The sequence below is a fragment of the Parasteatoda tepidariorum genome, chromosome 11 (assembly GCF_982258835.1).
Source record: "Parasteatoda tepidariorum strain Cologne lab strain chromosome 11, Ptep-v5.0, whole genome shotgun sequence".
NCBI lineage: Eukaryota > Metazoa > Arthropoda > Arachnida > Araneae > Theridiidae > Parasteatoda > Parasteatoda tepidariorum.
This window is the reverse complement of record NC_141765.1, coordinates 21595209-21615290: the sequence shown is the minus strand read 5'-3', so window position 1 is coordinate 21615290 and position 20082 is coordinate 21595209. Positions and strand designations below refer to the sequence as shown.

Sequence of the window (20082 nt, the reverse complement as noted above, 5' to 3'; positions counted from 1 at the left end):
TAGAAAATTAACTTTCCTGTTACACTTTGTATATTTTTTATTGTAGACAATGTAGACTGTGTCTATCTACAAAGTTAATTTTTTTCCCTCATATAAAATCTATACATTGCATTATAATCAACTCATTTCAATATCATGACATTGGAACTAGTTCAGGACGTGGGAAAATAATTCCATAGCTCTCTGGAAATAGAGTTCTCAGTGTTCTCTTATTAACTAAGATTGACTTTATATGTACCTTCATTGTTTGATAAAATTAAAAATTTGCAATGAGTAAAATTACACGTTTTCAGCCCTTTCACTTCGAATAAAATAAAAAATAGTTAAGCCTTCTTAGTTTTAAAGTTATACTTAAAACAAATTCGAATTAAGTAAAGAAAAAAACGAAATTAAAACACATAATACATGTTTTTTAAACAGTTTATTGCTATCTAACAAAGTTCACAGGCTTCCAAGTTGAATCATATTATCACTGGGCTACCCAGACTGATAAACCGCAGTGTGTGAGTGTAATTCATTTAACTTATATGAAACGCGCCAAAAAACATTTGAAATAGTTAAAAATTATAGCCTATTTAACAAAGTTATAATCAGAATTGATCACAGGATTAAATAAACAAAAATTGCTTGCCACTTACATATTTAGTATAAAAATTTAACTGTTTTTTCCTTTAAATTTGGAGAAATCCTTTTGAAGTTGATACCCACTTAAAAAATTGTTTTAGGATTAATAGGAATCTTATTATAAAAACAAAGGCTATGGCGAGAACTAAGGTGCTACAAGAAACAAAGCTACTGCAGTCACAACTTTTTTTTAGTTTATAGATTAATGCTCTACTTTTTTAAAGTTTAGTTTGTGGCGATTCCCTTATTTTAGAAACAAAACAAGATTTAATATCAACTAATTTTTCAAATCTGGTATAGCTTTTTTGTGAGTCTATCAGTAGATGTAATGAGAATTACCCTGATGAACTTCACTTAGTTTTTTTCAGTTAAGTTTTAAAGCACTTAACAAAGTCACAAATATTTAATTTCATAGCATGTCTTCAAATTTAATATTCTCTATCAAGAAAGCTATAAGAAGTTGGGGGAAAAATTGTAAAAAATAAATTTTTTATTCTAAACAAAGTTTTTAATTCAATAACCAACTTTTTTTAATTTTAAACATGATTACAAATTACATCCTCCAACAAAATTCATGTCTTAAATGTAGTTAAGTAGTTACTACATTTTGCAGTTTTTAATCATTGCATTTAATAAAAATGACTGTAATTAACTACTTTTGTAAAGTAGTTGCAGGTAATGACAAAAAAATAAAGTTTTTTAATCTAAAACTCTATTTTTATTTAAAGTTGCATTATGAATCCTTATAATTAATAGTTTACCTTATATTAAAGAAAAGAAAAAAAAGCAATACTGCAGATTAATATTGTGGCTTTTTTTTTAGACAAAGATAAAAATGTCAAATTCAACAATTATAAATATTTTAATTGAAAATATCTAATGTTTCTTGGGGGAAAAACAGTTCAAGTTATCTTTTTTTTTAAATTGTTGGTTTTTTTTAGTGAAAGTATTTCTCAGAATTTTTCCAAATTATCATAAAAAATTTAAAAACTTTCACATTTCTCTAAAAATTAAACAAAAAAATATCGTAAAATATTAATTGGTTACTTAAATAAGAAAATTTTGTTAAAATAATTCTCTGTCGGTTAGAAGAAAGTAGAATTTCTCTTCTGTCTGACGAAGATCTTTAAAACTCATCTTCTGTTTTGTTTTTTTTCAATCAAATAACTTTACTACTATATTTCTTTTATTAAAAAAAACAGAAAAGTTATTGACTATCGGTCGCTACCTGATAATAAAAAAAACATAATTATACTTACAAAAAAATATATTTTTTTAATCATATCAATTTATAATAAAATACATTTATTTTTGTAAATATTCTACTGTAAAATTAATAAAGTTCATTTATCTTTCCTTTCAGGTTTCCAAAATGAAAAGTTTCGTAATATATGTAGCATTGAGTTTAGCAATAGCAACTGCTAATGGAAGAGTAAAATATTCTAGAGAGGAAGATGATTTACAAGAGATTGTACAAGCTGGAAATGAACTTGGTTTTAAAATTATCAAAACTTTATCTCAAGAACAAGGAAATACATTTTTTTCACCTATTAGTATATCTATGTTAATGGGATTAGTTTATTCTGGCTCAAAAAATGCTACAGCTACTGAAATTCAGAGAGCCCTAAACTATCCACCTGAAGTGGCAGAACGCTTCAAAATCTTATTGGATATAATTCAAATTTCAAAAGAAAAACCAGTAAAAACATTTCAACCTTATCAACTGGAAATGGCAAACGCCATGCTTGTAGATAAATCATTCAATATTTTATCTTCATACAAAGAACAAAGTAGAACATATTTTGATGCTGCTGTTGAAAGTGTAAGTTTTTCATTACATCCTGAAGCAGCAGTTGAATCTGTAAATGGTTGGGTCGCTTGGAAAACCAGGAATAAGATTCCAAAATTATTGGACAAACCCCTGGAACCTTTAACTAAATTATTTCTTATGAATGTTGTGTATTTTAAAGGAACATGGAAATTAAAATTCGATCAGAGATTAACAACCCCAGATACATTTTACAATGATGGCCGTATTCCAAAAACTGTTGCTATGATGAGGCAAAAAAGAAAGTTACGTTATGGATTCAATAGCAAAATACAAGGAGAAGCTTTGGAGTTGCCTTATTCTGGAGATCGTATATATATGCTCCTACTTTTGCCAGAGAAAAGAGATGGCTTAGCAGATATGGAAAAATTACTTTCAGAAGAAGTTATAACAAATATTTCTTCTAATCTTCGAAGCTTACCAATTCAAGTGACTCTTCCTAGGTTTAGTTACACAGCAGAATATAATCTTATACCGATTCTAAAAAATCTTGGTATTCAAACACTTTTTAATGCTTCATCTGTTGACCTTGGAGGCATAAGCTCAACAGAATCTCTTTATGTTTCCAAAGTACTTCATAAATGTGCAATTCAAGTGGATGAAGAAGGTGGTGAAGCAACTGTGGTTACCGGTGTATCAGCAGGAGTTCGAACTGGAGGCCCACTAGTGCCTCTTTTTACAGCAGATCATCCATTTTTATTTTTTATACGAGATCGCTTCCTAAATTTGACACTTTTTATAGGTAGAGTAACACATTTATAGAACTATAATTCATATAAACGCTCCATTAGTCTACATATCATTTCATTAAACTGATAATATAAAATACCTGGAAAGCATATTAAATGGGCCTTTAAAGTAAAGGAGTAAATAAAAAATGAGTATCTCAGAACTGTTTAAAGTTTATGATGAAATGTAAAGTCTAAATATCCAGCACTTCAATTTCTAAATGTTGAATCTTAGGTAATTTAGAAAATATAAATAAGCAAAGAAAAATAAACAATTGAAATCTTGTGATATAAAAAAAATGAGACATCAGAATGGAATTTATTGCAGAACGAATTTAGAGTAGCTTGATTGATGTAGTATTGATTAAAAAAAAACATCATTAATTATTAAAATATAACAAAATTATAGACAATTTTGACTGAAAATCAGGGTTATCAACTTTCATAGTGGAAAAAACACAGAAAAAACAGCTCTGGAAGAAATAGGTTTCTTCCAACCTAAATTATATATGTGGAAAAAAACTGCAATAATAAATAAAATTTTAAACAGTTTTTAAATGCAATCCAGTTTAAATAATATTATTTCAAGGCATTTAATTAATTATTTTTAAGTAAGTGAAAATAATAAAGCAAAAATTGAAAAGAAAATAAATTTAATTAATTTATTAAGAAATTAAAACAACTGTAATTTCCTCCATTGTTTTACATAAAAGTATAATATTTAAAAATTACATAAAGAACTTTTAAAATGTTGTCATCAAATTATGTATTATTGTATTAGACTATAAATCGCACACTGTATTCATAATTATTAACAGCATACTAAGTATAATAACTAAATGCTGGTAAGTATGAATATGTAAAATAATTGTTACATAGTATGCTAAAGGAAAGGTATTTATAATTAAATATTTTTAATAAAATTGTATTTTTTATGCCTCGTCATAAAATTATAAATCAATCATGATATATAACAGAAACTTAAGAATTTGTAACTTAATTTTTGTTCACAAATTTCTGAATTTTTCTAGTCAAATCAAGAATTTTTAAACTTTAAGAAATTTGATTAAGAGGTAAGCAACTTTATATTTTTTGTATTATTTGAGCTAAAATGATGTCCACAAATTTGCTTTAAAGATAATAATTTATCTAAAAATTATTTATTTCAAACAGTAAAAACTTGCAAGTTTTAAAACATAAATGTTGTAGCTAAGGTTTTTTTCACATTTTAATAGCTTTAAAGTATTTTCTTCAGATTTACTAAGATTACTAATTTAGGAAGAAAACTAGTTTGCATTTTACTTTTAAATAAATTAGGGTTTTTTTTAAAGAAAATTTATTGGAAACAAAATTAATATTTAAAATTAATTAAAAAAATACATATACCTTAAAAATTTGCAATAAAAACTTAACAAATTAAATAAACTTTAACAAAGTAATAATTTTTTAATGAATATTTTACAAAATAATATTTTTTCTTAAATACTTCCGATCTTTAAATAAAATATTCAATAAACTGAAAATTATATAAGTACTCATTATTAATCTAGATACAAGTGTATATATTTATTTAGATATACGTGAATACATTTATTTAGGAAAATATAGGAATTATTTAGGAACATATTTATTTAGATAATATAAATCAAAATTCACAATAAATTAATGTAACAAGTTATATAAATTTTAAAATTAAATAAAAAATTTTAAAAAAAGCATGAAAATAGTTATTTTTTTAAAAAAATTAAATTTATTTTTTTTGTACAATATTAAATTTAATTTTTCTTAAATTTGTACAGTTTTTTTTAATAGCAATCATTACAGAATTGTATTGGTCAATTTTAGTTTATGCCATTTCCTCTAGTTTCTTCCATTTCTACAAATTTCTTCACTCTCTTCCACTGCTCTGGAAGAAATAGATTTCTTCGAGAAAAAATGTCAACCCCGCTGAAAATATTGAAATATGCAGCGAAATGTTAAAACCTTTTATGATAAAATTTTAGGCTTCTTTTCTTCCTTAAAACAGTGTGAATCGTCTATTAAATATGACAATCAGCTCTATTTTTTAGTCATATGAAAGGCAGAAGTTTATGCTATAGAGATTTTGCGAGAAAGAAGATATTTACATTAAAACATAGTCATTGTCATGCTGAGAGCTTTAGTAAAAATAAATATTACTTTTTGCCATACATACATAATTTTTTTAATAAAATTTTAGTGATAACTTGCAACTACGCAGAGAAATATTTAAGAAATTTGGTTGTACATATAACCTAACTTATCACTTAACATTTTTATGGTATTAGTTGAGAATAGCTCTGCAAATATAAGAAACAAATACCATGTGAGTCACTCTGATATTTTGGACTGATTAATTTAAAACACAAAGAGTAATCAACAAAAAAAAACATTTCCTCTCTCTTATTCCCTATTTTTAGCTTATATGTAAACAAATATATGAAAATAATAGAAGAAAATCTTTAATGTAGATAAAATAATAATAAGAAAAAAAGATATCTGAGGCTAAAATTTACAATGTTTTTGTAATTCCCTACAGTATAAATTTTACATTTCAAAACAAAGTTTGAAGTTAAAAAATATTTTTACAAATCAGTTAGCAACAAACAATGCAAAGTATATTAAGTATATATTTTGTCTAAGACTAACATGCATAGCTTTTATTACATGTCAGAAAATCATATGAAAATTCTGAAAGCTGTAAAAAATTCTTTAAACTTTCATTGCAAACTTTTCTCTTCCCTAACAAACTTTTCTTAATATTAAAAAAAAAAGAAATTTGAATTTTTGAAGTTATTGAGTATTTTTTCCCTTAACAATTACATTTTGTGGAATGGCAATATCGTTATTACAGAGTTAAGTTTAAGTATTTTACATAGATATCAGTGCTAACAATTTAACATCTCTTAATTATACTCTTGCTTCTAAATTCCTTCAAATGATCAATTATCTTATATGATTAGATTATTTTCATGCAGAAAATATGATGTTATGTTGCCATGACTGCAATTGAAGAGAATAAATTAAGACTTCATTAACTTAACGATCTGTTTAAAATAAGCATAACAATTTTTATAAAAATTCATACCTCATCACTATTAAATGTCCAATCTAGTTCTGAAATATAGGATTGAATTTTAACTGAGTTTCCCTCAAAAATATATGCAAGTAAAAATTGTATAAATAATAATTTATATATCTCTGTAAATAAATCAGTTTTATTAATAAAAATATTTATTTAATCACCTAGCACTTTAAATGAAAGAAAGTTGAGGTAAACATTTTATTTCTTCTAATAAAAGTAAATAAGTAGAAAAAACATACAGTGAAACAATTTTTAAAAATAAATTGTATCGCATTAATATTTAACATAATCCGTAAAGGAGTAAAAAATTATCTCCCCAGCGACACCCAATTGGAAGTATGGAGTCTGCGCTGTATGTTTTTAAGAAGGAATAAAACTGCTCTTTGAACAACATGAGACATTTATAATCGTTCATCAAATTTCAGATAGATATTACCATTTTATATCTCTATCTTTAGACATTTCACATAGATTTCATTAACCAAATATCAACACTAAACACATAATAAATAAATGTAGATCTCACAACCACATTTTCAAAAACCATCGACCAATTCCTCTTCTTTACCACTTCTAATGAATTCTTCCAAGCATTGACCCAGTGGCAAACCATCTTTAAACACTTTCCTTACATTGAAACCAATGGTGAGAAATCAGGGACTTCATACTCCCAGAAAACGTATCCAAAGATACAGGATCAAAAAATGTCTATCACCAACCCTTAATAGCGACACTCTAATTGCTAACAGAAAATTCCCAGACTAAAAAACAGAAAATTCTCAGAAAATTCCCCACCTAAAATAATGACTAAGTTTAAAAAAATTAAAATTGACAGTGACCATATCACTACGATACCATTAGGCTCATTTATCAGACTCATATCTATCAGAATCACATATAGACTCATCCAAAAGTTCCATTTTCTCAAAACTCCACAACTTGAAGCAATTTGTGCTTAAGACGATTATTTTTTTATGCCATATATTTATAATCCAATCTTCACAAATTTAAGATTTTTTGCCTTATCTCTGTTGACTTACTTTTCAATAAAAACTTATAAGAACTTTAGAAAATAAAAAAAAACTATAAAAACTTTATAAATTTAGAAATTGTAATGGATGTTTCTGTTGCATTTTTACTTACAGTAGGGTGTATTAACTTTTTGAGTGAAGGACCACATGCACAGCAGATTGATCAATAAAAGGGCACATGCCCGAATATTTAGACAGATATGTTGACAAGGGCGCCGGCAGGGGGGTGCACTTACACCCCCTGGCATTTTTTTAAACAATTTAAAAGATACAGAAAAACAATTTCGTTACAAAAAATTTTTATTAAAAATATTTTTATTCAAAAACAAATAATTAAGTAATTATTGATACATAACAATTAAAAAATAGTTTAATCAAACAAGAATTGTAATCTTCTTGCTTGCTGTCCTAATCTGTTTATAACTTTTTTAATTAATTCTGAGTCATCTTTGACTCTTTTCTTATGCACACTAAGCATGCATAAACTACTTAATCTCATGTGAGACATTGTAGACCGATTCCATGCTTTGATGTGTCGCATTGTACTAAAAGTGCGTTCAACAGTGCACATAGTAGCTGGAAGAGTTAGGTCAATTTTGATTGCCTCCGCTACAGCTGGATAAAATGGTGTGGCCTCAATAACTAAATCGACGTATTTGAGGGATTCATAAGAATTTTCTCTATTCCACCACATTTCGTACCACGCTGTAGCTTCAGTGATGAAATTCGGTAAGAGCAGATCTTTATACATAGCATATATATATCTTCTAAAACTCAACAAATATCAACGCAACAAATATCAATCTTAAGCTTGCACAAACACGTTAGTATACGAAATTACTGTTTGTAGTTATTTGTGTTTCAAAGTCAGTAGCTATGCCAGCGCCATCAATACAGTTTCGTGTGGCAAAATTTGCAAGTACAGTAGGGAACCGATTATCCGGAACGATCGGGACCATCGCTATTCCGGATAACTGATTTTTCCGGTTTTCTGAATCACTACAAAAAGCAGTTTTTTTTATTGTTAAACACAACTAAAAAAAAAAAAAATTATGGAAATAATCTTAAAAAGAGGAAAAAACGATGAAGTAATACACTAATGATTATTTCCAAAGTGATGGTAAGGTAAACATCCTTCAAAAAAGAAAGAAAAATCCTAAAATCTTATGAGGAAAAAAAATATCTTTCAAAAAAAATGGCGGGAAAATTTCTCGAATTTCGTTCCGGTTTTTTGGTTTTCCGGTTTTCTGATTTCCGGATAACGGGTTCTGTACTGTACAAGAAATTCTTACTTTTTTTTAAATATCTTGTTAACAATGAAGAAATGCATATTGAAAAAAAATTAACAGATGAAAGTATATGTAGTAGCAAAACAAAATATAATAACAGAATATTTGTAATTTCTTTTTTTGGGAGGGGAGTAGTTTATTAGAGGGTTGCACCCACTTTTACATTATTCTGTCGGTGCCCTTGTATGTTGACAGCAATTATAGGTAGTAATTGTTATATGAATATCATTACTAAATTCTTTTTATCAGTTAACTTAGTAATATGTTTACATAAAATTAAATACTTTTAAATGTTTAACATTAACGACTGCAAAACTGATTGCTTTGAAAAAAAAATTTTACATTTTTGAAAAAAACATTCCTTTATCACAACACAAAATTCAGATAAATTGAAACAAATAAAAACATTGGGAAAGTAATGGGTTTTTTATCACATTACAGAATACAAAAATCAATTTTAACATGAATTCTAACATAAAAAAATTTTATATTCATAGAATCAAATTTTAAAATAAATAAATATTCTAGAGAGTAAAATAAATGCAAGTTAAATAATTTAATTTAAAGAAAGTCTATAGGGTTTAGAATAATTGAAATTGAAACAAAACCCTTACAGTGCAAATTGAGATTTCAACATTTAGTCGGAAATATACTTCAACTAAAACATTTATTTTAAATAAATTATAAGAGGTTTTACAAAGCTTAAATATTTTTTTTAAAAATATTTTTTAAGCTACAATTTTTTTTTTTTTTTAACAGAATCAAATTTTGTGAGTTGTAATATTGTGTTAAAATATCAGAATATTCAAAATCACAAGGAAAAAAGTAGCAATAGCTGTCGAAAAATGGATCAAAAGTAAGTTACGCAAATAAAGCATATCAAAATGAGTTTATTTAAATGAACATACTAAAAAAAATTGCAATTTTAGAAACTATGCGGAAATGCGTTGCAATCACTTTTTAAAAAAAACAATCAAAAAGTCATTGACTTTATAATTAAATTGACAAACATGAAGTGTGTCAAAAGTGGGAATTGAAATTTTAAATTCACGTATCATAATAATATTGCATTAAAAAGATTGGGATTTTTAAAACTATGTGTACATTTGTAATATTAACCATAAAAAAAATTATTGAAAAACTACATTGGTATAGAGTGGATGTGTCAACTTAAATGCGCAATTTCAAATTTCCGAATTTTTCAAAAAAGAAAAATTATTATTTTTTATTTTGTTCGGATGCTACAGGGGGCCGCACATCTAAAGTAAGAGAACCACAGGTTTATCACCCCAACTTACAGGATTTTATTTCATTAGTATGTAAAAAGCTTTTTACCACTCGCTATAATTGTACAGTTTAGAAAATAATGTATTTTGCACTGAGCACTTTAAATGTATTTAAAGTGCTGAGCACTTTATTTGCTATTGTAGTATTGCAATTTTCATCCAAAACACTACTAGACTGAAAATCGAATATGAGTATTTATTGACAATTATTTAAATAGAATTATTCTTCCTTGTAGTTAGAAAGGTAAAATACAACCAAAATAAAATAGACTAAGCCTTCTCCAACAAAATTGCCATTCAAATAGGTCATCCAAATGTTAATATACTTATAATCAATCTTATTAAAAACAATCTAGTTTATTTACTTATATACATAAACAACAAAGATAAGTATAAACTGCATAAAATAAATCTTGCTTACTTCTTAGTCAGAGTTGCAGTTTGTTTACCCCCGTATTGCTAGAATAAAAGTACATTAGTTTTATCAACTATAAAATGCCTTTATTAAAAAATTTTAAGAAAGCATTCTATACTCATAAAAAGAGTAAACAAATAATTATAAATAACAGAAAGAAAAACCCTTTTTAACAAAGGAGAAATAACTAATACAGTGCCTGCCGTTTATTAAAATCGCTTTCGTTTTATGCTCTTTTGATTTTATTAAGCAGCTGATTTTATTAAGAGGCGATTCAACATTTGAAGAAAAAAAATCAAATATTTACGATATATTCTAAATGCACACACTTTAAAAGCTGAAATAATGACAACATTAATGCTTTATTTTAACTAATTTAATCATTTTAATAAAGTAAAATCCTACATAAGATTAAATTTACAAAATTTTTGCAAAAAACCAATCAATGGTCGCTTGAGTTGCAGTATTTAAAATTAACTTTTCAACATCATTTGAGAGTTTATAGAAGTTTTTATAGTTTTCGATATTTCCTCCTCTTTATTCTAAAGCTTGCTGCAATACATTAAGTACTTTTCTGACTTCCATTGAAGATGGCACTGATGAGTTTATTTCATCTTCTGAGTCTGATTCCTCCATTTCTTGATTGGAAATAACTTTGCAATTTTTGATGTCTGAATGTTTGTCTGATGTTTGAATTTTTGAACAATTTCAGAATCAGATTTTTCTCCTGCAGGTTATCGTTAATAGCTACGTAACGTGAAAAATTCTTGTCCATTTCATTTTCTTCATTGCTGAGCATTTCTTCAAAACAGTTATCAGCACTATCGCCAGTGCTTAATCCACACTTTTTAAAGCAATTTGATATTGTTTGGGTTGAAACAATGTCCCATGAGTTACAAATCAAATGCATTGATTCCAAAATAGTAAGGGATTTCGATAGTTTGTTTGCAGTTAAGAGTTCCGAAGAGCTGTCACAGTCTATGTCACTAATGATTTTTTGAACAACCATTTTTCTGTAATGAAACTTGAATGATCTTACGATTCCCTGATCAAGGGGTTGAATAATAGCTGTAGTGTTGGGTGGCAAAAACACTAATTTAATGTTTTTCAAACGCAAGACCTCATCAGCAGAATGCGCAGAACAATTATCTAAAAGTAAGACGACCTTTTCATTTTTTGGCTCCTTGTCCCATTTGAGAAGAAATTTTTTTAAAGATGCTGGATGTCATCCATGTGTTATAGCTGTTGGCATAACTGGTGGGCAGGTGTTTTACTCCTTTAAAACATCGAGGTTTTAAACTCTTTCCTATCACTAAAGGTTTTTTTTCACAGTTCCTGTCATGTTGCATGTAAGCAGCACGGTTAGTCTTTCCTTTATTTTTTTACATCCACCAGTCGATTCATTTTTAAACAGCAGTGGGTGTTCAGGAAGTGCTCGGAAAAATAATCCTGTTTCATCTCTGTTGACAATTTGCTCTGGTTTATATTCTTTGATGAGTGTTGGCCACAAGTCATTTACCCAATCGGCGGCAGGGCTAAAATCAACAGCTTGCTTTTCACCATGCAATTTACAATAGACAATGTTGTTGCGGTCTTTCCATCGGGTTAGTCACCCATCTGTAGCTTTAAAATCAGAATAACCAAATAAGTTAGCAAAGTTCAGCGCTTTGTGAAATAAAATTCCACGGGAAATTGGAATTCTTCGTTCGCGTGCATTTTTGAACCATTCTAACAGAGCCATTTCAATTTCCTCCGACTTTCCCTCACGTTTACGCTTTCTTGACAGATTTCCATTCTTTTTAATTTCCTCGGAAATATTTATCCTTTGTTTCAGAATGAAAAAAGCAGTTTGGGAAATCCCTAATTTAATTGAAGCTTCATGTTGACTACATTTAGGAAGCTTATCATAGTTTTGCAACACTTCGAATTCATCTTTAACACTCAAATCCTTCCTTTTCGGCATGCTGATAAAATTTAATATCAAACAAACTTAATGATATGGGCTCTAACTATAATTTACTCAAACGGCTTAAATAATATGGAACATGAGCACAGACAGTTTTCGGAAATCTATTCATGTTCTCTGTTAAGATGGATAACAAAAGAAACTTCTCTCCCTTCTATGGTTCATTCAAAAAAAGTAAGATAAGAATTCGACCCCTTGTTGAGTGAGATAGGTTTCTCCAAACTTCATTCAAGTCAAGAAATAGACATCGATAAATTGATTTCTATGAACTCGCTGCTTACCACCCACATTTTCCCTTAACTCTGACACTATGTATATCGCAGGAAAGTACTAACCACACCTGTTTCACAGGTTTGTGAGTAACTGTTGCTTCTTCTAAAAAAATCTTTAAGCTTCGAAAAAATAAAATTTTATAAATAAGAACAAAAAAAGCTGAAATATTACACTTTTGATTTATTATGTAGTCAAAATTTTTATTTTAAAAAGCGGCGGCATTTATTAAAAGATGTTTCTAACTTGTATTAATATTATAACGATTCGGTTCTTGACAATTTTATAAAGCGGCTGATTTTATTATCCGGTGATTTTATTAGCGGCGGGCACTGTACCCTTAATACTTTTTTACAAAACATCTGCATGTTAGGTAAAATTATTGTCTTTAATCATTTTGTTTCAGCACAGATTATAAATAAAAATATTTGACCACAGTGTATTGAAAATTAAAATGCAAAAGTTACCTACCAATAATATTTTAAATGCATGTGTTTTAAACTCAATAAATGCGTGTAGAATGCTTGAACTCTGAGAATAATTTTGAAACAAATGAAAAAAGAACAGTTGAACAATTTTGAAATTAAATGATACTTCAAACAAATATTTTACAAATAATTATCTCAAATTGAATAATAATTGAAAAGGGTGTAGAAATAAGTAACTATCATTGATCTATATGATATATTAGTCTTAGAACTACATTTAATCAGGAAGCAAACAAACAAAGAAAAAGTTATATTTAATAAAAACACTAATTACAGTTAGTAAATTAAAATGACAGTGAATATTAGTTTCAAAATTCAATACATTACAAAACAAAGAATTAAATATTAACATATTGTAAGAAGTTATTTCAAAAAAAAAGGGGGGGGAAGAGAAGGAAAAAAGATATTTAATAAATAAAATTTCAAAACAATTTTATAAAAAGAAATCAGTTAACTATAAAATATATACAATGATGAGAATAAGAGCAATCAATAATTGAATTTTTTAAGTTTTATCAAATTAGAAGTGATACATTTTAACACAAAAAAGGAAAGATGAATCAAAAAAGGAAAAGATGAAATGAGCAAGATAAATGTAGAATTTGTAGTGAAATTTTTAAGAAGAGCTGAATTAGAAGGATTATTATTTAGAAGGATTTTTAGAATTAGAAATTACAGGGAAATTATTCATGTAGAGCTGATGTTTTTTAGGGGGATTCTTAGTATTGTATAAGATAGTAGTGAATTACTTAAACAAGGTTCCCACTGCTTGGAAAATTTTCTAAATTACAGTGGAAAGTCACGTATCCGGAATTGGCGGAACTTCCCGAAGTCCGTATATTTGATTTTTCCGTATAATTGACCTCCAAGGTAAACAAAGCTTAAAATGATCTGAATCTAAGAAGCAGAAAATAAATAAACATTATTTTTCGGGCAATAATGTTTTAGCATTAGAATGATATCTAATCAATCATAAACAAAATATTAGAAAAAAAAATAATTATTGCTATTTTAAAAATAAATATAGAAAACGAAAAAATTCACAGTTATGAAAATATTAATTGCACTACTTTTTCAATTATTGCTATACTTTGGCCAAATACTATTTGAGGCCAAATAGCAGCATTTTTTAGCAACATAGCAACACTGAAACCAAAATAATTAAAATTTATCTTAATTCTTGAAAGAAAATTTTAAAGCTGAACATCTCAGTTTTCTAATTACCATATATTCAAGAAAAAGTTAAGGAATAAGAATTAACTCGAACAGAAATTATCTTAAAAATTGATGCAGAATAATAAAAACGTCTATAAAAAGAGATTTTTTTTAAAAAAATCAAACGAAAAAGCTAGATAGAAACAAAAACAAGAAACGTTTTTTATTTTTTTAAATGAAAATCTAATGCTGAAAATCTCAATTTAACTTTTTCACATTGACATATTTTTAAAAGAAAAAAAATTGCTATAAAATAAAGTTTGCTAGAAATATTAATTAAAAAAATGCTTCATCATTATTAAAATGCCTATAAAAACAAAAGTTAATTAAGAAAAACAAAAGAAAAACGAACAAAAAATTATTCTTAGTTCCTAAAACAAAACTTGACACTGAAAATCACAGTTTACCATGTTACCGGTTATCTATATTACCGTACAGGGAAAAAGTGACAATAAATTAATAGTATGAGATGTTCCATTAAAATGCTGCTTTATAAAAGAAACAGCAAAAATGAAAATAAAATACTTCTCAGTTCTTAGAGCTAAAAGTACGGAAAAAATGACGAAATTGACTTGTCTGAATACACATGTTTTTTTAAAAAAAAGTAGAAATACAAAAACTTGTGGTTCAGTATAAAGTAATCTAGTTTCAATTCTTCAAAGTTCGTTTTTCCATTTGTCTTCCAGAATGTAAATTTGCCAGTCAAGTTCCAAAACATGGATTTTAAAATTTGACAAATTTGTGGATTAACTATTCCTTATAATAAACAATACTATAATATAGTTAAAAATACGACTCATAAATAGTTAAAAATACAACTCATAGTTAAACATACGACTCATAAAAATACGAAAATAATAAATTACTAAATAAAAAAATCTAATAATCAATAAAAAGAAATAATAAAATACAATACCAAATAAATATTGAATTTCACTTTGAACTAAAACAGTTTCGTTCTTATTTTAGGCTTTTGTTTAAACCTTATAAATTTTCTTCAAGTAAAATATTCAATTTGAATTTATATTAGTTAATATGTATTAAATTTCTTCCTACGTTTATTGTGTGAGCATTGTAGTTTTTTTTCATTAGAATTTATTTTAAAATGAACTTTTGTACTACGTAATATAAAAATAAAAAAAATTTCTCCAACATTTATTTATTTATTTATTTTGATGAATCTATTTTTAATGTGATAAAAGTGGAATTATTTTTTAAAAAAATTATTAGTTTTCTCATTTTTTAATGAATTCTAATATTTAAACGGCTTTAATTTTTTACAAATGTATTGCTAAGTTTATTGACAAAAAGAACACTATGTTTAAATAAATATGATAAAAGAACACTAATGTTTAAATAAATATTACTATATTTGCCATCAACATGTCTAAACACATATGTGGTCCTTTGTTAGTCAACCTGCTGTGCAAGTGGCCCTTTACTCCAAAAGGTTATGCATCCCTATTTCAAGCTATCACAATAAATATTTAATTTAAAAGAAATATATATGGATGCAAAAGATAACTCTGGAATAATTTCATTATTAACAAGTGAAAGATAAATTTAAAAATTTTTCAGTAGTCTTGAATAATCACAACTACCACTCATTTACTTTTTTTTTTTTTGAGATCATGGGAACCCTGTTAAACGTGGGGGAAAGATTAATTTATAGGGAAAAATGATAAATAAAAGAAATTGCTATGGGTAAAGATTTTTGTTCAAGTGGTAAAATGAATAAGGGAAACTTAAGGAATATGAGATAAAAAATGGAAGAATTACCTATTAAAGGAAAGTGATAAAAGCTTGTTATTTTAGATAGATTATTTATTTATAATGTTATTGAGAATTTAATATACACATTGATGACAATATTTTTTTAAGATAAGAAACATGCGGTTTAATGTATTTATTAAGAAAATTCAATGTAATGTTTAATTAGTGCTTATTTGAAATTTTTTAAGCTTACAAACAGCATATGTTTCAAAAACAAGTCTATTTATACACAAGGTCTCCTGTAATTACCATTCTTCATATGAATTTTTTGAATACTTGACAAAAATCTTAATTTATTATTCAAGTGAGGAAAAAGAAACACTTCATTAACATTTATCAAATAATTGAAGGAAAAAGATAATTTAATTACCAAGGAAAATTAAGAAAAGTCTTTATTAATAACACCTTCAAGTTTCGTCAAACAATCAAATAAATTTAGAAGTTTTTAATCTCTGCATCTTCAATGATTCATCAGATTACAATAGTGTTTAGTTTTCTTTTACTTTTACATAAGTTTGCAACTTATGTTTGTTGCTATTAATTATTTACAAGGGTTCTATGAATAAATAGTAAGCACATTAATAACAGAACAATCTGTATAGCTACAAATGCCTCTGTACAACAAATAAATTCTTAAGACATTGTAAAGTAGGGTTTTTTTTTTAAATATCACTATAATTTAATCTACTTAATTTACATTTTTGAGAAAAAATTATTTTTTTAAAAAAACTTAAGACCTTTTTGCATTCTTAATATTTTAAGTATGAAACACAATCAAGAAGTGCTAGTTTGTAATTTCTCTAATGATTCTGAAAATGATGAAACATGATTCCTCCTCCTCCACGTCAATTAGCAGCTATTTTTAAACCAGCAATTTTTCTACAGAATGTCATGCAAGAATAATAAATGATATATCCTTTGTAATATAGGGTGGAAATATTTTAACGGAATACTAAAAAAACACTTACTTAAAGGACTGATCAGTCTCCTTCAATACACATTTGAAGACTTCAAATAATATGCCTCAAATTTTGCAACTCAAAATCTACTATTTCTTCAAAATCATAGAATTCTGCTAGCTCTAATTGTCCATAAGCCTTAGAACACAAAACATGGAAAGAAGGCATTAAGTATCCAAATATTAAAATCCTGAAAATTCAAAAGATTTCAAATTCCATTAAGGTACAGTATTATTTGCTAACAAACATCTCTTAACTAATAATGAAAATTAATACTTAATAAATGTTGTAATGATCCCATAAATTACTCAATTAGAATACGCTTGTCCAACATGGGAAAAACTGTATACAGCTTTAGAATTGCATTTTATTCCGGAAACAATATAGTATGTGTTTAGTGGCCTAGTGCCTTCAACGAAGAAAAAAGGTGAACAAGGAAGAACTTTGTTGAACTTTTACTGCTCAAGTCACTATACTTTTTTTCAGAGAATAAAACCAATTCTTTCAGACTCGCACAGATTAAAAAATAGTAATTATACCCCTCAATGAAAAGGAAATCTGCCGGTTCAAACTCAAAAAGCATATTTTGAAGGTAAGTGCAAAATTTGCGGTTGTAAAAAATGCACATAAATGCTTATAAAAGGAGACATTTTTAGGGAATCAGAAGAAATATAAAATGCTAGACCAGTTAAATAGCATTAACATCATTGGTGAGGCATATGTCTCCTTAATAATTTAAAAATCATTTAAAGTACCAAACACACCCTCCAAATTATTGAAAACATTCAAAATTTACATAAGTTATCACCAATTTAAATTCAACTAAATTAAAAGAAGAAATTTAGTAGAAAATAGTAGTTGAAAAGTAGAATTCCCTACATTAAATAAAATTATCATTTGCAAATATTTAGCATTTGAAACATTTTTTTTTTTTTTAACATAAGAAGTTTGGAAAGCTATTGCATCTGTGTCCATTAATTTCGCCCCACCTCCCAAGAAAATAAACATCTGCAACATTACAAACAATGACACTTAACAGAACATCAGAAATTAAAACTTCTCAGTGATCAAATGGTTCAACTTTCAGATCCAAGTCTCCAGAAGGAAACAACTCAAATAGTTCCTATCTCAACCATATTTTCCTCAAAATGTTGTGTTTATAATTTAAACAGTACTTAATTATAGGAGAATGGTACAAATTAAATTCTTAAGGAAAATATTGAAAAGAAGTTGAACAAAACCATATAAAATCTATAACTTATACTTCAAATATTTGATAGCTCTTTGTAGAATATTATAATTACCATGCATCATCAAGGGAATCATAGCCAAAGCTATTTCCCGTATAACATTTCAATCAAATCAAACTAGTAGTTTCTAAAAACTAAAAGTTATTTTAAATTAATGCTTCAACAAAAACACTGTGCAGAATAATTTTTAAATGCTAATAACAATAATTTCAAAAATATAATATTTGAGAAATAGTTTTTGTAAAAGTCAAATCTATGGTGCAAACCATCAAATTGCCAATTCTAAACTATTTATGAAATCATACTATTTCATAATTCAGGATTAGCAACCAGACAACTGGACTAGACTATTATTGCTAATATTAAAAATGAAAAAAAAAATGCTTATTAATAGGTAATAAACATTTCTTCATAATTTATAATTAAAATTTTCGTTTAACTCATCTCTAATTTATATAAACTAATTTTGGAAAACAGATTTAATAATTAATAAGTTTTATTGGGATCAAAAGCAATATTTACAATATCAATAAAAAAATTGCATCTTTACCATCAACCTGTGTTAGCTTTACCTGTGTTGGCCATAAGAAATAAAACAATTACTTTAGATTTTTAGAAATCAGTCTATAAAAAATCCAACAAAATAAATATATATGTTAACTTTTGTCTAGCATAAACAATGTTCGTATAGAAAGAAGTCAGTAAAAAAAGAAAATATAGCTTAAAATAACACTAGTAATGTTAGAGGACAATTGTAAATTAATATAAAGAAACAACAGTAATGAAAAAAACTTCATTTGTGAAAAAAAAAAATTCAACTCAAGAACAAAATTCTATTCTTGATATTATAAATTATTAATATGAGAAACCTCCAATTTAAAACTCATCTGCGTCACTGATGAAAATAATTTTTCAAACTTTGCAATATGTTAACGAAAAGGTTCTATTTATTCTAAATAAATCTCTGATATCCAGTTTAGAAAAAAATTGTATTAAGAAACATGAAATCTTAAAAGTTATCAATTTTTTGATAAAATACTTTTGACTAAAATATAAAGAAAATTTTTATATGCCATTTAATATTGACATTTTTATGAGTAAAATAGTTTTTAAAGATATTATAATTCTTTTATTGGTAATTTTATGTCAACTAGCTCAAGATATTTTATCAAATATTTTTTTTTCACTCCTATGTCTCAAAATTTCATTAATGATAATGAAAGTTTGATATAAATTTTCAGAAATTACCTAAAAGACTGCTAAAAATTGTCAGAGCCCTTTTAATCTTCTCTTTCTGCGGGGTCCCAAGTTCACCAATATATTTTTATCCACATTATTAAAATAAAAACTATGCATTGCCAATTATCAAAAAAAATTTCTTAATATAACTGGTGCGGGGCCCTTTAGAGGCCTGGTAATTCATGGGTTCAGACGGCTTTGGGGATTAGTCAAAATTTTGTGAAAAAATTGTTACAAAAGTAATTTGTGTTTTCGAACACTAATAAAATTAAGCAAAGACTGATTATTGTGCCAATTTATAGTTCTTTTATGTAGATAAAATGGGAAGATTTTATGTTGTTGCTTGAGACGTAAGGAATAAAGTTTGTACTTCTGCATCGTTACATATTTTTAAACAACTTTGTAAGATATATCTAGAATTTCTTTAAAATGTCATAAACTTCAAAATAAAGCCTAACAATCGATTAAAATTACACAAAAAAGTCATCTTAGTTCAGAAATATTCTAAAATTTTAACTTAAGAGTTCCAAGCTTTCAACCAGAAATTATATATATTTTTTTTAAATAAGAAAATTTAAAAATTTTACTGACAGTTTATTTGTTTATGTGGATGAAAGT

At 26.5% G+C, this 20082-nt stretch overlaps 1 protein-coding gene and 1 long non-coding RNA gene across 2 annotated transcripts in view; one reads left to right on the top strand and one right to left on the bottom strand.

Moving 5' to 3' along the window:
• LOC107437117 (intracellular coagulation inhibitor 1) overlaps positions 1-3832 on the top strand; it is an 18669-nt gene extending 14837 nt beyond the window's left edge. Inside the window, exon 2 of the mRNA XM_016049018.5 lies at positions 1988-3832. Within this exon, the coding sequence (XP_015904504.1) occupies positions 1997-3214 (1218 nt within the window). The 5' untranslated portion in view covers positions 1988-1996 and the 3' untranslated portion in view covers positions 3215-3832. The remainder of the gene's footprint in view (positions 1-1987) is intronic.
• LOC139426970 (uncharacterized) overlaps positions 1-20082 on the bottom strand; it is a 25414-nt gene extending 5332 nt beyond the window's left edge. Inside the window, exons 1-3 of the long non-coding RNA XR_015430531.1 lie at positions 19474-20082; positions 16985-17165; positions 10311-10348 (exon numbers count right to left, since the gene is read on the bottom strand). This is a non-coding gene — a long non-coding RNA (uncharacterized LOC139426970). The remainder of the gene's footprint in view (positions 1-10310; positions 10349-16984; positions 17166-19473) is intronic.